Genomic DNA, 21,596 nt, shown 5'->3' with positions numbered 1-21,596 from the left:
ATATTTCAACTTTCTTCTTAAATATTATTTGTACATTTTATTTTCATAATAGTATGACTTTATTCCCATATTACATAATTTTATCATATTTGGATCACAATTTGGGAAAAAAAACAATTCTTAAATAATTTTAACTGTATGCGACTGAAATGACATTTTTCCTTGTAATATCACGAGTTTATTCTTGTAAAATAGCGACTTTTCTTCTGATTAGATGTTGTATTGTTTGTGAATAAGGGCAGCCTGGTTGTTTTGGTGTATTCATAATATAGTGACGTCTGCAAGCCTTATGACAACATTTAGTATGTATGTTTTTGAATTTCCACAAAGGATTCCTTCTTTAGGTCCTTCATTCCGACCGCTGTCAGGCTCTACAACACCTGCACCACCTGAACCATGTTGTAGTCACTATGTATTCTTTACTTGCGTATCTTGCTTGCTGCTGTAACATGTGAATTTCCCCGCTGTGGGATTAATAAAGTACAAATACAAATACAAATATATAAATGGAATATTTTGGTAGTTAGAGCATAGAAAACCTGTTTATGGCTTTCTAACATGATTAGAGCCCTCCAGACATGAAATAAGACCCCTATAGTCACCTATACACTCCTATTACCCAATGTAGTAGACATAATAAGAGAAAATAAGACATAATTAAGACTTGTGCTCGTGTGTTTCGGTGCTAGGGGACAGGAAGTGACGTCGTCGGTTCAGAGTTGAGTCTGGTGCTTGTGTGTCTCACCCGACGTTACTGACACCTGGTGGCCAGTGTAAAATACTACATATCACAATGTCTTGAACGTGTCTTCTGAATGCTTTATATTTCTTTTCTACATCATTTTGCCATTTTCATGCTTGAAAATGCCTCATTTCAGCAAACAAATATGTAAAATTTGCTTAAATATGCAGATTTTTGACGATTGATAGGCCAGACCAGCACACCGGACCAGCCCGTGGCCGATGATGTCATCTGCTAGACTCGCCCACGCCCACCCCCACAGTTAAACTGTAGACCTGTGCGAAACACTCATTTGTGTCCAGCCACACGATTCCAGTTTGTTGTTATAAAGTGATGTGTTACGCTGAGACACGGATGAACTTTGAAGTGCCTTCACCTTCTCCTGGAGCTCAGAGACCTGCTGGGCCAGCTGGGAGTTCCTGTCCTCCAGTCTGGCAGTGTCCTTCAGAGCTTTGGTCAATTCGGCTTCCAGAGAGCGCACGCACGCTGCCAGCTAGCACAAAAACAGCTACGGGTTAACTACATCGCTGGGACCACCACGCCGCCGTCACCACTACCGCGGACCTCTTTCCTCTCCTCGCCAGCGAACACCTCCCTCCTCTCGCTGCCCTTCATCAGCTCCACCAGCTGCGTCTTCAGCGTCTCCGCTTCGGCGAGGTTGCGGCCGTTCTCCTCCGCCAGCGTCCCGTTCTCGCTCTGCAACTGCCGGCTTTGCGAGTGAAGATGGGACATCTGCTCCGAAGTAAAACATTTGAGCAATAACGCCTTCCCGTTCCTGCATTTTGATTTTTTTTTTAAAGCACAACAAGTCACCTGTTTGTTGAACTCCTCCGCCGCCTGCTCAGCCAAGACCTTCTCGTGATTGAGCTGCTCCAGTGTGTGCCTGAAATATGATTTTTCATCAAATAAAATCACTTTGTTCAAATCATTAAAAAAAAAAAAAAAAAGTCCAGTTGAAGTGCGGCGATGCTAACGTCAGATCTTCCCGAGCTCGTTTCAGGTCTTCTTCTTCCAGCGAAGAAATCTTCTGCTTGAGGCTGACGTTTTCGTCAGTGAGGCGGGCGGCTGCGGATCTGAAGAAGAGGAAAAAATAAATAAATGGTTAGCATGTCCGTATTCCATAACCGACACACGCATTTTGGGAAGATTTGAGCAAGTGTCTTTGGGGATGTTTTGTACAGAGCATGTCAGAGGAGCTCCTTTTACACAGAGAAATGAGGTAACACTTTACAATAACAGGTGCACAAAATGACAGTAGTTCATGAGGAACGAACCTACCTAAACCTAACCACTACTCATTGGTTCCTCACTAACTAGTCTAAATGTATGTGTCTTAGTCATTAGTTCCTCAGTAACTAGTCTATATGTACAGTATGTGTCTTAGTCATTAGTTCCTCAGTAACTACTGTATTTTTGTGTACCTTATTGGAAAGTGTGACCAGAAATGAGGATACCACCGAGCTGCTCGACTTGTGTTCGTTGAAGCTAACGAGGGCGTCGCATAGTGTCTGTGTGTGATTTCAGAAGGCCCTCGGAAGAAAGTCCAGCATCCAGGGTACAACATTCCATCTCCGTGCAGAAGGGCCACAAGCAGAAAAGGCTACAGGTTCAGGTTTGGAAGCAACAGGGTTCTACTCACAGCAGTTCTACTTTACCGTCCTTGAGGAACATGAGGGGAGGAGGACAGCACACATGGGAGGCGGGTCCTATGTGTTCTCCACATTACCTATCGGCTTGTGTGGCTGCGTCCTTTCCTTGGAGCTCCGAGGTGTCTCTATGAAGATTGGTGGTGTTCACCTCCAAGTCACAGTCGATGTCCTCTGAAGGACAAGACTCCCAAGAGCTGCTTGGACTCTGAGGAGGACCTGAATCCAAGTCAAACTCCCTGAACAACTCTGCAAGCTTACGGTTCTCCTCTCGCATCACGCTGATCTCGTCCAAAAGAGACATCCGTCCGTCGTGGAAATCGGGAGAGATGTTCTTTTCCAGGCTCTGAACGCTCTTTTTAAGTTCATCATTTTGTTCCTTCAGTTGGGCGTTCTCACGCAGGCAATCGTCATGGAGAACCTGAAGTTGTTTCAGTTTCAAGGCCTTCATCTCCAGCACTTTGATGTGCTCCAGCAGCAGAAACATTTTCACTTTGAGGCTGTAGTTCTCCTCCAGGTACTCGTGGCCCATTAGGATCTTCTTGCTGTTGTGCTCCAAGAGACTCTGGAGTAGTTCCGTCTTCTGCTGGAGTAGGGAGATCTTCTCCTGCAGGAGAACGTTCTCGTCCTTGGCTTTGTGGTATAAAGCTTGGAGTTCAAAAACAGCATTTTGTCCCACACGTTCCCCGGTGTCTGAACCAGGATTAACATCTAGAAATGCTTCACCTGAATGCCAGAGTACCAAGGAACCACGCTCCTTGTCCCACTTGTCTCCATGTGAAAGCTTTTCCGAGCTAGGAGAGGGCTCATGTTCCTCTCTGAGCGATTGTAAAGCTCCAGATGCCTCAAGTGATGAGTCAAAGTCTTCAAATCGGAACTCTCGGTTTGAGGAAGCATCCTTGTCTTCTTTGGTCTCAGAGTCCTCAGGTTGGCAGCAGGTGGTCATCTCAGAGTGTTCTTCTCTGGTAACCAAACACCCTTCGGGGCCATCCTCAGGTTCCTCAAAAGCGGAGGCTTCCGGATCATTGCACATCACGTCCTTCTGAGTCCAAGAGTTGTTCAGATCAGATATCTGGACTTCGTTCTCGTTTGCTTCCGTCTTCACTTGTGGCACGGGGTCTCGTTCTTCACACGGTTCCTGGTCAATATTTGGGACGTCTACAGGGGGTTCCCCCAGCGCATTGATCTCCATCACCGTGTCTCGATCTCCAATCACTTCGCCTGGACAACTGACAAATGATATCTTTATCCGTTTGTCACTGTCCAGAGCCTTGGCAGGGCTTCCTTTCAACTTCTCCTCAAGAATGACCACATGTTCTTGTAGCTCCCTCCTGTCCACATCAAAGTCATCTGCTGCCTGTCTGAGGAGCTTCTCCAGCTCCTCCATCCTTAGCTTCATGTCGTCGCGCTCAGTAAGCAATTGAATCCTCTCGGCTGTCTGTCTTTCAGAAATGGAAAGCATCTCCTTGTATTTTGTCTCCAGCTGCGAGAGGCTGTTCAGAAGGTCCATCCTCTCCTGCCGGAAGTCTTCCACTGTCTGGCTGAGCAAGAGTTCGGCATCCATTGCTTCCTTTTCAGACTGAGCGAGAAGCCGATGGTTGGCCTGCAGGTTCTCCTGAAGCCGGTTGTGGAGTTCTTTCAGCTGGAAACTTAGCTCCATTTCTTTGGTCTGGGACGTCCTGCTGATGCTCTCCATCTCATGCTGCAACGCCTGGTTCTTCTTCGCCATTGCTTCCACAACTTCCTCATGCACCCTCTCCAGCTCAATTTGCTCTTCGGCCCACTCCTGCTTCCGTCTCCCTGCTTCCTCAGTACTTTCTCTTTGTTCCTCGGCGCCCTTGAGCGCCCTCTGCAGCCTCGCCTCCCAGTGGAGCTTCTGCTGGGCGTGGCTCTGTGACAGCTGCTTCAGCTGGCTTTCGTAGTGCCGCTCCAGCGTCTCGACGTCCGCCCGAAAGCGCTCGGCTACGGACTCTTGGTCGCCTGAGAAACGGTGCTCTACTTCCTTGATTTTCTGGCAGAAGCTCACCTCCATGTGCTGCCTGTGCGGCGGAAAACACTTTCAACTCACACGCGAGGGACGGCTGCTCGACTGAATCACCTTCGACTAGAACGTCAAAAGGGGGTTTGTAATGTCGTTTGAAAATCCACCTCGTCTCTCATTTGTTTACTTTGCTTTTGAGAGAACGCACGCTCGCTTTTCATGACGTCATGAATAAAACACACCGCTTCCGACCCGCCCCGAGCTGCAAGACCCCGCCTCGTGTATACGCCCACCACTTCAAGGTCTTCACAGTTTGTATGCGATTCCTTTAAAAAGCAGGCTTCACTACACGTCTTAACATGGACCTCTGCCAACCACCCATCAGTCAGCTACAGAATCCATACATGTCCTCCTTTTATTATGACTTTATTCCCATGATATTATAACTTTCCCCCCAAAATTACAGATTGTTTTGTTTGTTTCTCATAATATTACGGAGGACGCTATACCGCCGCCGCCGCCTTGCTCGCTAAACGGCTACTACACCCCCGCCAACGATGGCAAAAAGACCTGATGGGATCCTTCATAGCTTGTAGCGATGATCAACATCTGCCACATTTGAATAAACAACATGTTTCATCCGTTTTCACTTTCATATTCAATACATTTGGGTTTAAAGTTACTGAATGGTTTCGGATCGTATCGTTCTAAATGAACCAATATCGTCCTTGAATGGTATCGGCAACCACCAATCGTGATCGGAATGGGATGGTTATTAAAAGCAATCGTTACGCCCCTTGTGAGAGTTTTACAAAAAGCTCGATGGGGGGGGAGGGAGTAGCACCAACACGCTGTCAAACACGTTTGCATTCACTTGGCCATAATATTAGGCATACCCGCGGGCCCATCTCACCTCTCCTGAGCGATGTCGTCGCGTAGTTTGTCCAGCAGGCCGCTGAGCGTGCTCCTCTCCTCGGCGTGTTTGAGCGTCAGCTCCCGCAAGGCCTCCCGGTGGCTCTCCTCCTGCTCCGCTCTCTCCACGTCCATCAGGCCTCTCAGCCTCTCCTCCATCTCCTCCTTCTCCGCTCGGTGCTTCTCCCGCTCCTCGTCCAGCCTTTCCCGGAGCATCTCCTTGTAGTCGTCCTCCAACTGCAGCCGCTGCTCCTCCTGCTCCCGCTTCAGTTTCCGCTCCTTGCGCTCGTGCTCTGCCCGCTCGTGAGCCACGCTCTTGAGGAGCGCCTCCTCCTGGCACCGCACGAGGCGAGCCCGCTCGCTCTCCCACTGCTCCCGGACCTGGCTCTCCTTCTCCTCCTGCTCCCTGAGCAGTCTCAGCATCTCCTCCTCAAGTAGCGTCCGCAGGGACTCGTTCTGCTCGTCCAGCTGAGCTCGCTCCTTCTGCCACTCCTCCGTCAGCCTCTGCACGGACCGACCTTGTTCCTCCTCGAAGCTGGACTTGGCCTCCTCTAGCCTGGTTCTCAGTTCCACCTCATGGCTTTGTCTCAGCAGTTGCTTCTCCTTCTCAAAACTATCAAACCAGCTCTTCTCAAGCGTGTCCTTCTCTTCCTGGCATTTATTCCTCTCCTCTTTCAGTCTGCTTTCCAACAGCTCCACGTTCTTCTTCTCTAGTGTCTTCATCGCACCGGCATGTTGCTTTTTAAGCTCCTCCATCTCAGGAAGAAGGTTCTGATCGACTGCTTTCTCTTGCAGGTTCCTCAGCTGCTCTTCCAGTTCTCCAGCGCTAGTTTGGGCCGCTAGCAGCTGCCGCCTCAGGGCGCTCACCTCCTCCACCTGCTGTTGCTCCACACGGGTCCTCTCCAGCGCCGCCTGTTCGAGATGGCTCTGTAGCTCCCGCGTGCCGTCCAGCTCCTCCCTCAAGGCCCGCACCTCCTGCTGGTACTCGAGGGCCAGCGTGTCCTTCTGGTCCTGGTGGGTCGCCCTCTGCTGTTCAAGCGTTGCTTTGAATTCACTGATCTGCAAGAGGAGTAGGAGGAGGAAGTGTCTGGTGTGGTTTACTTTGTTTGGCAGATGAAGTGCATCACGCGTTTACACAGTTCTACACGTCCCAAAGAAGACGAACTTATTGTGGCGTCTTAGCGTCAAATTCAGGGGTGTCCAAAATGTGGCAAAAATAACGGCACTTTAGTAGCATAAAGTCAAAATATGAACAAAAAAGTTGTAATAGTTGGAAAAATAAATCATAAGATTCTTTAATATTGCAATTCTATGCTACTAAAATGACCATTTTTCCTCATAATATTACGAGTTTATTCTCAAGTTTTTTCTAGTTAGAGTCTCTTCTCATATTGCGAATGTTTTTTCCCTTTGTGCTCGTCCCCCGCCCCCAAAATGATTGAAGGTTACTTTTACGTTCAGTGAAGGGGTCGTTGCGACAGCGAGATCAACATGGACGCCACCATGAGTTATTTCTTAAATTCAATCGTGTTTCTTGCCTCAAGTTTCTGCTTTCGTTTTGATCACGGCTGCAAAAAGGAGCCCAAGAAAGTTGCTGGACGGAGAAAGGACTCACTTTGCCTTCCAGCTGCTTCCTCAACTCGTCCATTTGCTGAAGATGTTGCTCCTTCTGCTGCTCCAGCATCATCTCCGCCTCCAGACTCATGCTGAAAGGATGAACCTCCTCAGAGCCGAGGCCTGCACCCGACACCAATAACGAGTCAGAGGCCAACTAGTAATAGATTACCAACGCCCTACACCCATCCCCATGGGTCTGCAAGGTGTTCAGGAGTAGTACCTGGGTCAGACTCCATGGCAGGACTTTTGCTCTCCAGCTCCTCAGACAGAGGCTTGTGGCAGGGCTGGTGGGGGCGGCCCAGGGTGTTGAAGTCTCGCACCTCTGACTGCAGCTCGTCCACACGATCCTGCAATTCCTGGCAAATAGGACATAAAAATGAAAAAAAAAAAACACACACAAAAGTGACCTCAGTAAATGTCTCCACTGATGTCAAATCCACTGTGGGATGCAGAAAACAAAACACCGCTACAGCTGTTGCAAGGTCTAATTCAAGATATTTGAAACCAGGGGCGTCCAAAGTGCGGCCTGCGGCTGAATTTTCATTGGCCCGTGACACATTCTAAAAATGCAACTCAACAAGAAAACACCAGCAAGGAAGAAAAAAAAAATGTTACAAGAATAAAGTCAAAATATCAGGAAAATAAAGTCATTACGAGAAAACACAAGTGTCATCTCACAGGGGAAAAGTCCAGAATTTTACAAGAATAAAGTCACAATATTATTAGAAAAAAACTTTATAAAAATTGAAACAAAAGTTGTAATATTATGAGAACAAAAAGAATGAAGTTGCACATTTCTGACAATTTGGCTGGGAAAAAAGTTAGTAGAATAAAGTTCATAATATTCAGAGAAAAACGTTGTCATCTTATGGGGGAGGATTGGTATTTTACCAGAATAAAGTCTGAATATTCTGAGGAAAAAAACATGCCAACGTTTGGATGTGTAAAGTTGAAATATTAAAGAAAAAAGGTATTATTTTCTGATGTTGCAGATTTTGTCATAATATTAAGAGAAAAAAAAGACATGGAAAAAAGTCAAGGAAAAAAAACAAGTCATTTTTAGAAGCATGAAGTTGAAATATTAAAGAAAAAAGATGTTATTTGGTTGCAAAATTTGGGACAATTAGGTTGGGAAAACGAGGGAAAGTCTTCTTGAGACGTCATCTGTACTTCTGTGAAGAAGGTGTCGGACGTTTCGCTCCTCATCCGAAGAGCTTCGTCAGCAAACTAACAAGTGCTGGTAGCCTAGGCCTTAAATACAGTAAGAGTGGGCGGAATTGGTGTGCCAACACCCTCCTCCTATTGGTTCCTTACACTAAGCCTGGGCGGAGTAGTGGTCTAATCCTCTCCTGCCATTAGCACCTCCGATAAAAGGGAAGTGTAGCTCCCTGTAGTTGGGTATGAACGACTCTGATACTGGCTCGTTAGCATCTATTGTTCTGGCTCGGCCCTGGCTCCACCTCATTTGCAAGACTAAGAGCTGTAGGTTGGGAAAAGTTATGATATTAGGAGAATAAAGTCATAATGTTACAAGGAAAAAAAGTGTCCTTTTACAGGGGAAAAAGTTGTCATTTTACGAGAATTAAGTCATAATACTATTAGGAACAGCATGTTATTTCTAGAAGCATGAAGTTGAAATATTAACAAAAAAATGTTATTTTCTAAAGTTGTATTATGTCATATATTATTATCATCTTATGGAGTAAAAAAAAAAAAAAAAAAAAAAAGTTGTCATTTTACCAGAAAAAAGTCGTAATTTTGTAAGATTTTTTTTTTTTCATTTTTAAAAGCATAAAGTTGAAATATTACAAAAAAAAGTTATTTTCAGAAGTTGCAAATGATGTAACTCTAGGTTGGGAAAAAGAATAAAATCATATTACGAGGAAAAAAAACAACTAATTTAACCAGAATAAAGTCATAATATTTGGAGGAAAGGAAAATATGTCGTTTTTAGAAGCATAAAGTTGAAATATTAACTAAACGGGAAACAAAACAAAAAGAATGAAGTTGCAAATATTGGAAAATTAGGACGGGAAAAAGTGGTAATATTATTCCAAGAATAAAGTCAAAATGTTATGTGTATAAGATCATTACATTACAAGAAAAATAAAATGCAATTCTTGAAATACTTGAGGGGAAAAAAACAAGTGTGAAAAAGTAGATACAAATAATAGGCATTTTTATCTATATGACAAAGCTGAAATGAATTTTTTACTTGAAATATGTCCCCATTCTGTGGGGATACCTTAAGGAAAGCGTGTACTGCAACAACCCACAGACCATTGAGGCCCTGAAAACCAACATCTGTCAGCTGTAATCCACAGAAGAGGAGCGTGGCTTGAACATGTCATCAATTATTGAACAGCACAGAAACCAAGAGACAAAGTGGGAAACCTTTGGTATCAAATGTTAATTTGATGTTTCTGTTACAAATCTGCAAATACAATTTTTGAATTAGTTCTCATTTCCAAAACTTGTGCATGATTAAAAAGTGGTAATATTTTATCGGCCCACCCTGTATATACTGTAACTTCTACAATGGCGGTGGGGGCCGCAACAGTGGCACGCATTAGGGATTGTTATGCCTATTGTGAGATCATTCAAAGCTGCAATAAAAGCCTGTTGTCCCGGCCATCAAGCCTGGTGCTTGTGTGTCTTAACCCAACATTACTGACACCTAGTGACCGGTGTAGAATACTAGTGTGTTGTCGAGTCATTGAGCAGCATTTACCCTGCACTGTGCTTCATAACCCAGTCGTAGCTGCTTCATGCGCTCCTCCTGGAGGAAGAAGTCCACACTGCCGGGGTCCAAGTCACCAAACTAAACAAAAGTACCAAACAAAAGTACACACACACACACAACTTTAGTTTACTGAATTTTCCAAGCCTTCTGAAGAAATATCACAAAACACAGGAGATTCTCGTGATAAATACGCATCAGTCTTTACTTTTTCCTTCATGATGTTGTCCAAACTGGCCCGCAGCTTTGCCACCTGGCCTTCAGCCTCCAAGAGTTTTTCACTGCAGTCCAGCAACTCCACTTCCAGACGCCTGTTTTCCTGTCCCAAGAAAACACAAACACGTTACATGGGGGACCGCACGGTGGCCTAATGGTTAGCATGTTGGCCGCACAGACAGGAGATGGGGAAGATCTGGGTTAGAATCTCTGTTGGGCATCTCTGTGTGGAGTTTGCATGTTCTCCCCGTGCGTGTGTGGGTTTTCTCCGGGTATTCCGGTTTCCTCCCACATTCCAAAAACATGCATGTTAGCTTCATTGGAGACTCTAAATTGTCTATAGGTATGAATGTGAGTGTGAATGCTTGTTTGTCTATACAGTATGAATGTTTGTTTGGAGACCAGTCCAGGGTGTACCCTGCCTCCCACCCAGGGTCAGCTGGGATAGGCTCCAAATTAAAACGATATCCATATCCATATCCATATCCATATCCATTATCATGTCTGAAATATGCCCATTTTTGCAGTATTTTATTTAAAGAAAGATAAATGACATGGCACTTTGCGGAACTTCACTTACGGTGGTCTGGTCTGGAACCAATTAACTGCCATAAACGAGGAACGACTGGCGAGGTGTCACTATGCCCGTAAAGTAGTCCTTGGGTGTAACAATGTTAATAATAATAACAATGTCGCTGTAGCTTTGTTAATATGTAACTCACATGATGTAACTGGAGCGTTGTTGGAGGTTTTTCAGAAGGCTTTATAGGCGGAGTAGGTACGTCCCATTACGTGCATTCGTAGATGCCTGTCTTTAGCCGTTTTTATATCTTTAAAACGCACAGAAAAGAGAAAGACGTGTGTCCAGGTCTCACATAAGGATTGTGGTTGATGGGCAAAATTCCAAAAAAGTGCACTTTTCCTTTAAATTAAAAATAAAAAACAGTCGCGAGCCGCAAGTGGGCCCCCAGGCCACACTTTGGACACCCCTGCATTACAGTTATTGCAAATTGCATATTTGCAATCCAAAGGCCAAACTTGAAGATGCTGCGTGAGCTAAGCAGTGCGCTCTGGGGACCTCAGCGCAGTTTGATGAGGTCAATATACTTTTCACTTGCCTTCACGGAGATGGAGAGATGGTCCCTGAGGAAGGATTCGTCGTCCTTGATCTTCTCCATCTGGGCCTCCAGCTCCTCGCGCTGCTGGGCCGCCTGCTGGCGGATCTGGTCCATCTCCTTCATCATCTCTGACCGGACGGTGGCCATCTTCTCTCGGTGGCCCTGCTCCAGCTTCCTGAGGCACAGAAAGCATTTTTTTCTTTGAATTCAAAGTATGTAATTTCATGTGAGAGAGTCAGACTGGTGCGGGGTGCTCGATGTTACCGGAGCTTGAGGGTGTTTGTGTGCTCTATTGACGAGTGATGCTCATCCACCTCAGTGGCCAGTTGGTTTTTAAGTCTCTCCGCCCTTTCCAGGTCCGATCGGAGTTTCTCTTTCTCCCCGAGCTCTCTGTCAACACGCTCTCTGACAAAAAAAACAACAAACACCAAAATCAAGCGATCACATATTCAGCGTTCCCAGCTCTGCAAATTTGCAGATTTTTGCTCAGAACATTTTTTTTCTTTAAAAATCAAATTAAAAAGTTGTGAAAGCACCGACACGTGATAGTACAGGTCAAACGTGCAGCATACGTGTACCACTGTTAAAAAGAAAAGACAATGGGCCTCATTCACGAAAATCTTCTTAAAAGTCTTCTTAAGAAGTGTACTTAAGAAGGCGCGGGTTGGAAACTGCGCCACATTCACGACACGTTCTTAAGTAGGGATAATCGTTCGCACCGGTGTTCTTAGGTTGATGAATGCCAACTGCGATGCACGTGCATGTGAGACCTAATTTGCATAGGTCACTGCCTATTATTTCCTATATAAGGTCAAAAATGTGCCGTGCGCAACAGGCAGCTGGTGGCGGAGATGGCAACGCGCAAGGGCAAGACTGAGGAGCAGCTGGACAACAAACGAAAGAAAAACTTCAATTCTACTGAAATAGAGGTGCTTTTACAAGGAGTGAGCGAACACAAGACCACCTTATTTTCACGTGTATCCACCGGTCATCAGGCCATCCAAAAAGAGTCGGCATGGAGCACCATTGCAGGAAACATAAATGCCGTTTCCACGGAGAAACGCGCCACCGCAGAGGTTAAAAAGAAGTGTTTTGACTTAAAATAGACTAAAAAAAAAAAAAGATTGGACTGCTCCGGAGGGATCTGGAGGAAACGGGAGGCGGGCCATCAATCAGAAACCAAACCATTTCGGAAACTCTAGAAAATATTTACACAATCATGATGGAAAAATAAAGTCAAAATACATAGTTTGTGTGTGACAATGTATTTTTTCTGTGGTTACATTTGATTAGACGCTGCCTAATTAATACAGCAGCCCCGTGCTCTGGCTCAAGACGTGGCTGGGGGCGCATGTCCTTATCTGGGGGTGCTACGTGCGCAATAGACACACCACGTTTCATTGCGATGTTATTCTGATGATCCTGCACACCTGCAAGAACAGAGAGGGAAGCCTGAAGCCTGAAGCGGGACATCAAATATTGGTGGCTTTCAGCAAATAAATCTAATGGTCCCTTTACATTCTCTCTCTGCGCAGCGCACGTCCAGCCAGCTACTTTTTTTTGATGAATTGGGATTTGAATATATATTTATCCATGGAGTATATTTTAGTTGTTCTGATGATAAATAATTGTTGGGATATTTTATTTGCACTACATTTTTTGGGATCAGGTTGCAAAATCCATCATGAGGGCGATTGTGCATTGAAAGTGCAAGCTTTGCTTGTGCGTAAGAGTCCTCCTGAGCGTTTGTAGAATTTGTTCTTAGATCTAAGAACTGGGAGTTAAGAACACGTTTCATGAATGCCAAAAATCTTCGTAAGAAGGCTTTAAGAACAGATTTGTGCGTAAGAACGTTTCGTGAATGAGGCCCAATTTCCACATGTTGATGTCTTCATGCTTCAATGATAATGTTTGTCCTCCGGTGTTGACATTTCACATTTTGACGGTCCTTGAATGCACCATCGTCGTGTGCTGAGACGCAACAGTGAAACTTAAAGACCGTATAAACTTTATACGGTCTTTAAGTTTCACTGTTTATGAAGCGCCTGAGAAAGCTTTATAGTATAAAGCTTTCTCAGGCGCTTCATAAATCCACAAAATAGCAGACAACCTGCTGCATTAGTGAGAAGTAGCTTTTCCCCCTCATTTTAAATGCGTTTGAGGCATATTTATAGATATCCAATTATATATACACACGATATTTATGAGAAAGAGTTATAATATTATGGGAATAAAGTCAAAATATTATGGGAATAAAATCAGAACATTACAAAAAGAAAATGGACAAAGATTATTTAAGAAGAAAGTTAAAATATTTGGGGAAAAAAAGCAAAAAACAGCAAAAATGAGGAAAAAAAGCAAATATATATATATACACATCTTTACAAAATATCAAAGTGGCACCGTCTCATTTTTCATGTAGTCCTAGCTGGGAAAAACCTTTGGGCACCCGTGTACTAAAATGACATTTTTCCTCATAATATGATAGCATTATTCCCATGAGAATATGACTTTTCCCCATTAGATTCAAACTTTTTTGTCTTATTCTTGTAATATTATTTCGTTTCAATGCCTTGGCCATCAGCCCCTGCAAATAGCGGCCATCTGCAGCATAGAAAGGCTGTTGCGCTTCCAAAAATCCAACTCACAGGAGATGCCTGATCTCTGCTTTGAAGCTGGCCAGCGCTGCTCGGTGGATGCCGTTCTTGGTGGCCAGGATTTCATTTTCAAGCGCCGCGGCGAGATCACACAGGCTCAGCCTGCCGTCCAGGCTGAAATTCAACGCCTGTCAGAGAAGGCGTGTGAAATGTAAGTCTCAGCGAGCGTTCCGGTATCACAGGATTAGTCGGAGCTGCAAGTGGTGTTTGTCACCTGCAGGATCTCGGTGCCGTTTTCAACGCCCTCATCGGTCCAGGCGTCCATGACGGACTCCACCAGAGTGAAGCCGGTGCCGTCGTCCAGGCAGGAGAAGAGTCGCGTGCCAATGGTGCTCATCAGGGCAGAGCCGGTGGCGATCCTGCGGCCCACCTCGTCAAAGGGCTGATGGTGGGGGGGGGGGGGGGGGGGGTGAGAAGGGTCCCCTGTTATTCTAGTGACATTCAGTCAGTAATACGTGTTTATGAGCGCCAACACCTGCCTCACTTGTTTGCCCTGCTTTTGAGAGAAAACACACTCAAACACTCGCACAGGCGGCTCCGTCTCGTTTAACGAAAAAAGTTAACAAACATGTTAATTTGAATCCAGTTCCAACTGGCCGTCTGAGGGTAACCAAACCTGGGATGCGGCCCACAGTGAAAATAATAGCTTTAGCATCACATGGCGATGCTTGCGTCTACTGCGTATGACGTGCACAACAGCACTTCTTGATGCGCTCACCTGCGTGGAATGGTGTCGTTTAAGCTGCCTGTAAGGAGTGGAGGCGGACGGGGTGGTGGGTTTGCTGTAGCTTCGAACCATGGAGACGAACTCTTGAACGTCTATCCACCCGTCACCGCTGAGACTCCGGACCACGTCGTCACTCATCTGGCGTAGACACGCAGTTCATTTCGAATTCTACTTGGAAACACCGCAGGGAACGCTCCGCTCCCTTCACCTGCCTCTCTTACCTCCACTCCCAGAGAGTCACACAGAGCCAGCAGATCGGCGCAAGTGGCGCATCCGTCCCACGGTATGGACAAGTCCTTGCAGGCCTCTTGAAGCCTCGCCTCGAGATGCTCGGAACAGAGGGCCGCTGCGGACGCTCGAGGCGCGCTGGACTCGTCGGGGTTCCACAGATGCATCTGGCCTGCGGGACGTTGAAACACATGCACAGAGAAGTCGTGTTATAAATATTAGCAAGGAAATTCTGTCAGGGAAGACAAAAAAAAAAAAAAAAAAAAAATGTACAAACCTTCTGCTTCGTACTCCTCTGTGTTTCTTTCGTCAGCGTTCCAACGCTGGCAAAGACAAACACAAGTGCAATTTAGCAGTGGTGTGAAAAATCTACCTATCTATCCAATCTTCACTCTGATTGGCACATTTACTGCTTCCATCAGCCTACAAGGAAGATGTCTTTCAAAAATACGTGAAGTTCAGGGGCGTCCAAAGTGTGGCCCGGGGCGGGGCTAATTTGCGGTCCACGGCTGTTTTTTTTAATTGGCCCGAGGCACATCCTAAAAATATAACTTCACAAGAAAACTAAAAACAGCAAAAATGGAAAAATCTGGAGTAATTTCACAAGAAATCAGTCAAAACATTTCAAGGAAAAAGTGAAGTCATTTTACAAGAATGACGTCCTAATCATAAAATAAAATTAATTATATATTATGTAAAAATAATCTAATAAAATAATAAACCACTTCAGACAGAGATTGAGCCGAGAAGTTGGGTGGGGGGGTCCAAACTCAGCTGACTAATTGTCTCTGCTGCAGCTGCTGCTTCTATAGCTTTTTAAAATGAGCTCAGGGTCAATAAGGGACAGGGAGGGTGCGCAGACAAAAAGCACAACAGGGCCTTTGGTGACGGCGCGGGCCCCTGGAGAGGTCATTGGGCCAATCACGGACGGTGGTAACATTTCCAACGCTTCTATTGTTTGTCAAGTGGGGGAATGAAGAACAGATGGGGAATCTGATGCATGCACGGCGTGCGGAGGCATCCAGGATAAGCTTCATTGTTCCTGGGTCACGGCCCAGCAATCCTCCTCCCAGACCCGACCAAGCATCACTGTCGCCACACACATCCGTCACAACCCAAACCAAGAGACACGCTTCGGGTTTATTGTCCCAAAACGGTGCCGGCGGTAGGCATCTGGGCTGGGATGGGACAATACGCGGCAGCCGTGACGAAGACCAACCAGAAGAACAAAAAGCAACGAAACCACGCAGAACTTTCTCCCACAAAGCAACACCAACCCACGTCAACTCTAGCCTGTTGAAGACCTTTCATCTTTAATCCAAAAGATTTATTTGTTGGGGGAGTGTTATTTGATCAACTTCTGACGCCGCTCTGTGCTGAAAGCTCGGTGTATCTGCAATCGACTACTCTGGCTTAGGTTGAATGGTCCGCCTCCCACATTCATATCGTGCTGAAAATGTTGAAAAATGTTGGCAATTTCAATCAAATAAACATTTTAAAAAGGCAAAGTAGTTTATTTTTGTATCGAAAAAACATGGAACCAAACTGAACTGTGAATTTTGTGTATCGTTGCACCCCTAATTAATATGATTTAATATTAAGAGGAAACAGAAGTTGTAATCTAATGAGAAAAAGTCCCAATTTGATGAGCACAACGTAATATGGGAAAGTAACGTTATTTTAGTAACACAATGTTGAAATAAGTGAAGAAAAAAGAAGTTATTTTAGAAGTTGTAATATGAGAAACAAAGAAAACGACAAAAAGTTGCAATTTAATAAAATCAGGTTGCGGGAACATGTTGGAAGATGGGAATAAGGTCCAAATATCACGGAAATAAAGTCATAATATTACGAAAAGACAATTGAAGGAGAAAGTTTCAATATTTGGAATATTTCAAAGAAACAACTGAAGAAAAAGCAAAGAAAAAAAAAAGTGAATCCGATATTAAAGAAAGGCTTTTTCACCCGTACGAGAATAAAGTTCATCAAGTCAAACTATTTTGGGAATAAAGTCAGAATTACGAGAAAAAAGTTGAAAATACTGCAGCAAAAATGGAAAAATATCAGCAGTCATTTTACAAGAACAGAGTTCAAATATTAAGAGAAAAAAGTTGGAATGGAACGAGAAAAAGACGGAATTTTACAAGAATAACTTCGTAATATAATAATAATAATAATAACAATAACAATAATAATAATAGGAAAAATAACATCATCTGAGTAGCACAAAGTTGAAATGACTTAAGTTATTTTTTGAAAGCTGTAATACGAGAAAGAAAGAAAACAAATTTGTCATTTTTGGAAAATTAGGTTACAGAAAAAGTTATGTTCCGAGAATAAAGTCAAAATATTATGGAGCATAAATTCATCATTTATGAGATAAAAAAGTCATAACTATTTATCCATCCATCCATCCATTTTCTATACCGCTTCTCCTCTTTAGGGTCGCGGGAGCATGCTGGAGCCTATCCCAGCTGACTTCGGGCAACAGGCGGGGTACACCCATAACTATTTATTAACATCATAATAATTACAGCGAGTTCCGCCTCCGTTTGACTGAGAATCCGCACAAACCAAGGCTGCCATCTTCCACCTTCCACTGAACTCTCGCACTCAGCAGCCAATGAGATGAGACCTCGCTGTCGAGGTGTCAGTCGGTCAAATGTTTATTCAGGCCTGCCTACATGTGTCCGCGCCGTGACGGCAGGGATTATCCGCAAGAGGATCAACAAGATCAGCACGATTGAAGCAACACCAAGAAACTCCCGACAAGCTGTTAGCAGTTTGTGGTCCAAGAGAGGCTTTTTAGCATCCGTCAGCGCGGGAACTCTCACACGTGTGATTCGATCTGACACGTGCAAACACGTTCGACTGCTGCCAAACGTACAATCACGATTGCATCCGGATATAACTTCGCCGATCAAACACCCCAGCGATCGTTCGATTCATTGTTTTATCGTTTAGCGTGACAGGCCTAGTAGTGACGCATCTCCAACTCACACTCGTCTGTAGTCTGTTCATCCTGGGAACCACACTTCACTATTTGCTACATTTAACTATGCTGGCATGAACACTGAAGACAAATACATTTACCTTCAATTACGTGACGTCTTTGAACACAAGCCCTCATTGCTCATGACAACACGGTTTAAAGCAGGGGGGTCCAAAGTGTGGCCCAGGGGCCATTTGTGCTGACTGCCCAGGTGTTGTGACTGCTTTTTTTGTTGGCCCTCGGCACATTCTAAAAATACGATTAAACAATAAAATTTTTAAAAACAACAGCAAAATAGTGAAAAGAATAAAGACAAAACATTAGGTGAGTAAAGCCATTATATGAATAAAGAAAAATAGCATAAAGATGAAATAGTACAGGAAAAAAAAGATCTAATATAAAGAAACAAACCAAACAAAATTTAAATTAATGCTATAAATTTATGATAATAAAGTCAAAATATTATGAGAATAAGTCATATTAGTATGAGGGAAAAAAATGTACAAGTAGAATTCTGAAATATTTGTTGTTGTTGTTTTTTTTTTTAAACAGTCAAAAAGTAATGTAAGGAGGAACAGTTAATAATAATAATAATAATAATAATAATAATAATAATAATAATAATAATACTGCAATTGGCTGGCGACCAGTCTAGGGTGTACCCCGCCTGTCGCCCGAAGTCAGCTGGGATAGGCTCCAGCATGCCCACGCAACCCTAATGAGGAGAAGCGGTATAAAAAAATGGATGGATGGATGGATAATAATAATAATAATAATAATAAATACATAATATGCTTTGTCACTGATAAAATGAATAAATATAGTTTATATGTGTAAATACACATATACACATTATATTAAATATTTTGTTTGCGTTGGTTTAAAAAAGAAGTAAATATAAAAGCAGCCCAAGCATCTTTTGCTTTTTCAGTACACAGCTCTCAGTGGAAATAGTTAGGACACCCCTGGTTTAAAGTGTGATTCAAATGTTCTTCTGCTGTTACAGAGACTACAGTAGTGTTGGACAAATACATTTTTAGACTTGTGTGGTATCTTTTAGCTTGATTGACATGTTCAGTTCATGTGCAGCTATTATTACATGCAACACTAGCTAGCTTCTAGCTTCTAGCTTCTGCCTCTAGCTAGCACGAGCTATCTGCCTAGCTTGTTTTTGTCTCACTGGGAAGCTACAAGTCTCTGTGAAGCATTCCGTCACGTTGCCAAACTGATTAGCTAAGAATAAGTGGCCAGTGGAGAGAGATATGGTCCGTACAAGGACGGCGGGTGATAAGGGTGGCTTTTACCTCACGCTTCCTGGGAATGGCTGAGTCGCAGTTGTCCTTGGCGTCCTCGCCCTGCGGACGGTGGTCGGCGTGCACGTCGTCCTTGCAAGAGTCTGATACGGTGTGGATGAATTCGGGCGTGGAGCGGCGGCCGTATCGTTTGCCGCCTTTCACAAACTTTGGTTGGATCTCGGGAGACTCTGAGGACGAAGAACAGGAAGTAAAGGGTCGTTGCTTGAAATGGTCACCGGGTGATTGCAGTGGTTCCACCACCCAAAGACATTTACAGTAGCCAATAAAATCACCCCATGAGGGGTTGGGCTTCTCCTTTCATCTTCATCCTAACAAGACATTTTGGCCAATTGTTTGTTTCCGTCTGTGTGGGACAGTTTGGGCAAGCCTCTTTTCTTCCCCCGGTGCGCACACATGGTCTTACCGATTTGAACAAGTTCAATATCAAAAAAAGACTTTCAAGACTCACAAATTCTGTCTGTTAACTCATCGACTTACTCACTAGCTAAATTCCAAAAAGAAAGTGTGGATGTTACCTGTTCTGGGTTGCGGGGCGTCCTGCTCCGCTCGGGGAGCCTCGATGCCGGATGACAGAAGCAGAATGAGAGCATCCTTGAACTGGTGAAAGTCCACCTGTGAGTGACGCATATCTCTTGAACAATTCAAAACACTGACGGAATTCTTCACCGGGTATCTGGGCTTTGTTGGGGCTGGGGGTGGATGTTGTGGGGGAGGGCGAGGGCCACACTGAAGAATCAACAGCTGCTAAATGTTAATGTGCTGATTTTCTTTGTGCATCCGGCTGGCGTCTGCCGTTTTGGTTAAATTGGGAGTGGAGGAGGGGGTTCTTTTTGACTTCATTGTTGGATGCCATGAGTGGGCAATCGGGTCACCGCTCCCCGCCAACCCACAAGACAATGGTCAATACGTCTGCACACACGCATGCATGCATGGAAAGCAAACTTTAGCGATGCCTTTGTTTGGTTGCGAGTCATTGAACTTTCGTGTCCGGCCGCCAGCTCCTTAGCAACTCTGGCCAGTCCGCTTACGCTGGTTTGACCCTAAACAACGCAGCGATGACGTAAATATGCACACACGAGACAGAACGCCACTTTCCGTTTTTTTACATTTCCCAAATATTTCAAACTTCTTCTTAAGTAATCTTTGAACATTTTCTTCTTGTGATATTATGACGTTATTCCCAAAATATGATAACTTTTTCCAAACAAATTTTCCAAAAATGACAACTTTAATTGGTTTGTTTGTCATAATAGTTCAACGTTTCCCAAAAAAAAACAACAAAAAAAATAGCTTGACTTTTTCCCCCTCATAATATTACAAGTTTATTACTTTTTTCTCGTTAGAATACGACTTCCTTTCCTTTCCTCTTAGTTTGACTTTATTCTTGGACATTTATGGCTGTTTTTTCAATTTTGCGTAAACATTGGCCGCTAAAGGCCACTCACTCTGGTGCCGCTTTTTTCCCCTCTTAATCGCGCATTTATCAACTGACGCAACTCATACGCAACAGCGGTTTATAGTCCAGAAGATACGCTAGCTGGCCTGGTTGTCCTGACCAGCGAGACTTGATGCAGGCACATTGGGTAGAAACAGCAAAGGGGGGGCGGATTTACAGGCTTGGAATGCGACGCGGCGTTGGACATTACCCTGGCGGTGAGGCGGTCCCGGTCGTGCAGCAGGGAGTCCAGTAGGGCTGGGGTGACATCGTCCAGGTGAAGTGACAGGCAGAGGTCGGCGAGCTCCTCCTGCCGCAGGGAGCCACAGCCGGTGGCATCGAAGCTGCTGAAAAGTTCCTTTAGGCGCTCCTCATAGTGGTCCTGCTCTTGGACGGCATCCATCCCACAGGACAGCACCCGGCACTGGAGAGAAAGCAGTGTCCACGGTGAATGCACGTGCGGATTTGGAATGATGGTAAAAAGATACTCACTACACAGGGTGGAAACATCTAGAGATCACCACACGCACGCACGCACGCACACACACACACACACACACACACACCCACACACACACACACACACACACACACCCACACACACACACCCACACACACACACCCACACACACACACACACACACACACACACACACACACACACACACGACTTCAGCCTCGTTTGCTGCGCCGACTTGGGCTAATCCAATTACTGCTGATTAGCCAGTCGGGCTAATGAGGAGACTTAGCCAAGACTGGCACTGACAATGACTTTTTTTTTTTTAATCGCTATTTTACCCTCGAAAGCGACCCTCAAGCTCAAACTGATAAAGATAAATGCCATTTGAGGGCCGCTATCGTAGTAGAAGTATGCAAATAGCTTGTTAAACACGCACGGTGAAACCCCTAAGGTCAAACACAAACCAAATTTGGGATGCTGGGACTTTTTTTTTGCCCATATTGGAAATAAGAAGTAAGTCTGTTCCAGGGACAAACTGTGGCCATCATGAAACCTCCTTATCAACTGTGATGGTAGGAATGGAATTTTTTGCTATCAGCAAGCCTTCGATGTGTCTTGTTCAAAGCAGAGGGAACATATTCCATATCTAACTTTTTTTTTTTTGCAACTGTGACTCGAATAGGACGGGTAATCTCAGGGTACCTCACGTCCTTCACAGGTGTACTTCAATCCTAATTTTTATCAATTATATACAACCAGAGCGCATCCCTGTGGTTAAACATCACAACAGTTGGCCATACCAGTTTTTT

The 21,596-nt window shown here is 44.5% G+C and overlaps 1 protein-coding gene across 1 annotated transcript in view; it reads right to left on the bottom strand.

The window, feature by feature from the left end:
* Positions 1-20,945, bottom strand: part of nin (ninein (GSK3B interacting protein)) — a 33,677-nt gene extending 12,732 nt beyond the window's left edge. Inside the window, exons 1-21 of the mRNA XM_054795905.1 lie at positions 20,820-20,945; positions 20,539-20,751; positions 19,408-19,504; positions 18,881-19,059; positions 14,862-14,907; positions 14,578-14,756; positions 14,348-14,494; positions 13,844-14,011; positions 13,621-13,757; positions 11,237-11,377; positions 10,973-11,147; positions 9,847-9,957; positions 9,630-9,719; positions 7,119-7,254; positions 6,897-7,018; positions 5,283-6,340; positions 2,469-4,427; positions 1,717-1,815; positions 1,556-1,625; positions 1,307-1,474; positions 1,119-1,235 (exon numbers count right to left, since the gene is read on the bottom strand). Of these exons, the coding sequence (XP_054651880.1) occupies positions 1,119-1,235; positions 1,307-1,474; positions 1,556-1,625; positions 1,717-1,815; positions 2,469-4,427; positions 5,283-6,340; positions 6,897-7,018; positions 7,119-7,254; positions 9,630-9,719; positions 9,847-9,957; positions 10,973-11,147; positions 11,237-11,377; positions 13,621-13,757; positions 13,844-14,011; positions 14,348-14,494; positions 14,578-14,756; positions 14,862-14,907; positions 18,881-19,059; positions 19,408-19,504; positions 20,539-20,751; positions 20,820-20,837 (5,430 nt within the window). The 5' untranslated portion in view covers positions 20,838-20,945. The remainder of the gene's footprint in view (positions 1-1,118; positions 1,236-1,306; positions 1,475-1,555; positions 1,626-1,716; positions 1,816-2,468; positions 4,428-5,282; positions 6,341-6,896; positions 7,019-7,118; positions 7,255-9,629; positions 9,720-9,846; positions 9,958-10,972; positions 11,148-11,236; positions 11,378-13,620; positions 13,758-13,843; positions 14,012-14,347; positions 14,495-14,577; positions 14,757-14,861; positions 14,908-18,880; positions 19,060-19,407; positions 19,505-20,538; positions 20,752-20,819) is intronic.
* Positions 20,946-21,596: the final 651 nt, after the last annotated feature.

This window comes from Dunckerocampus dactyliophorus, chromosome 13 (assembly GCF_027744805.1).
Source record: "Dunckerocampus dactyliophorus isolate RoL2022-P2 chromosome 13, RoL_Ddac_1.1, whole genome shotgun sequence".
Classification (NCBI taxonomy): Eukaryota; Metazoa; Chordata; class Actinopteri; order Syngnathiformes; family Syngnathidae; genus Dunckerocampus; species Dunckerocampus dactyliophorus.
This window is presented reverse-complemented; position numbering and strand designations above follow the sequence as displayed.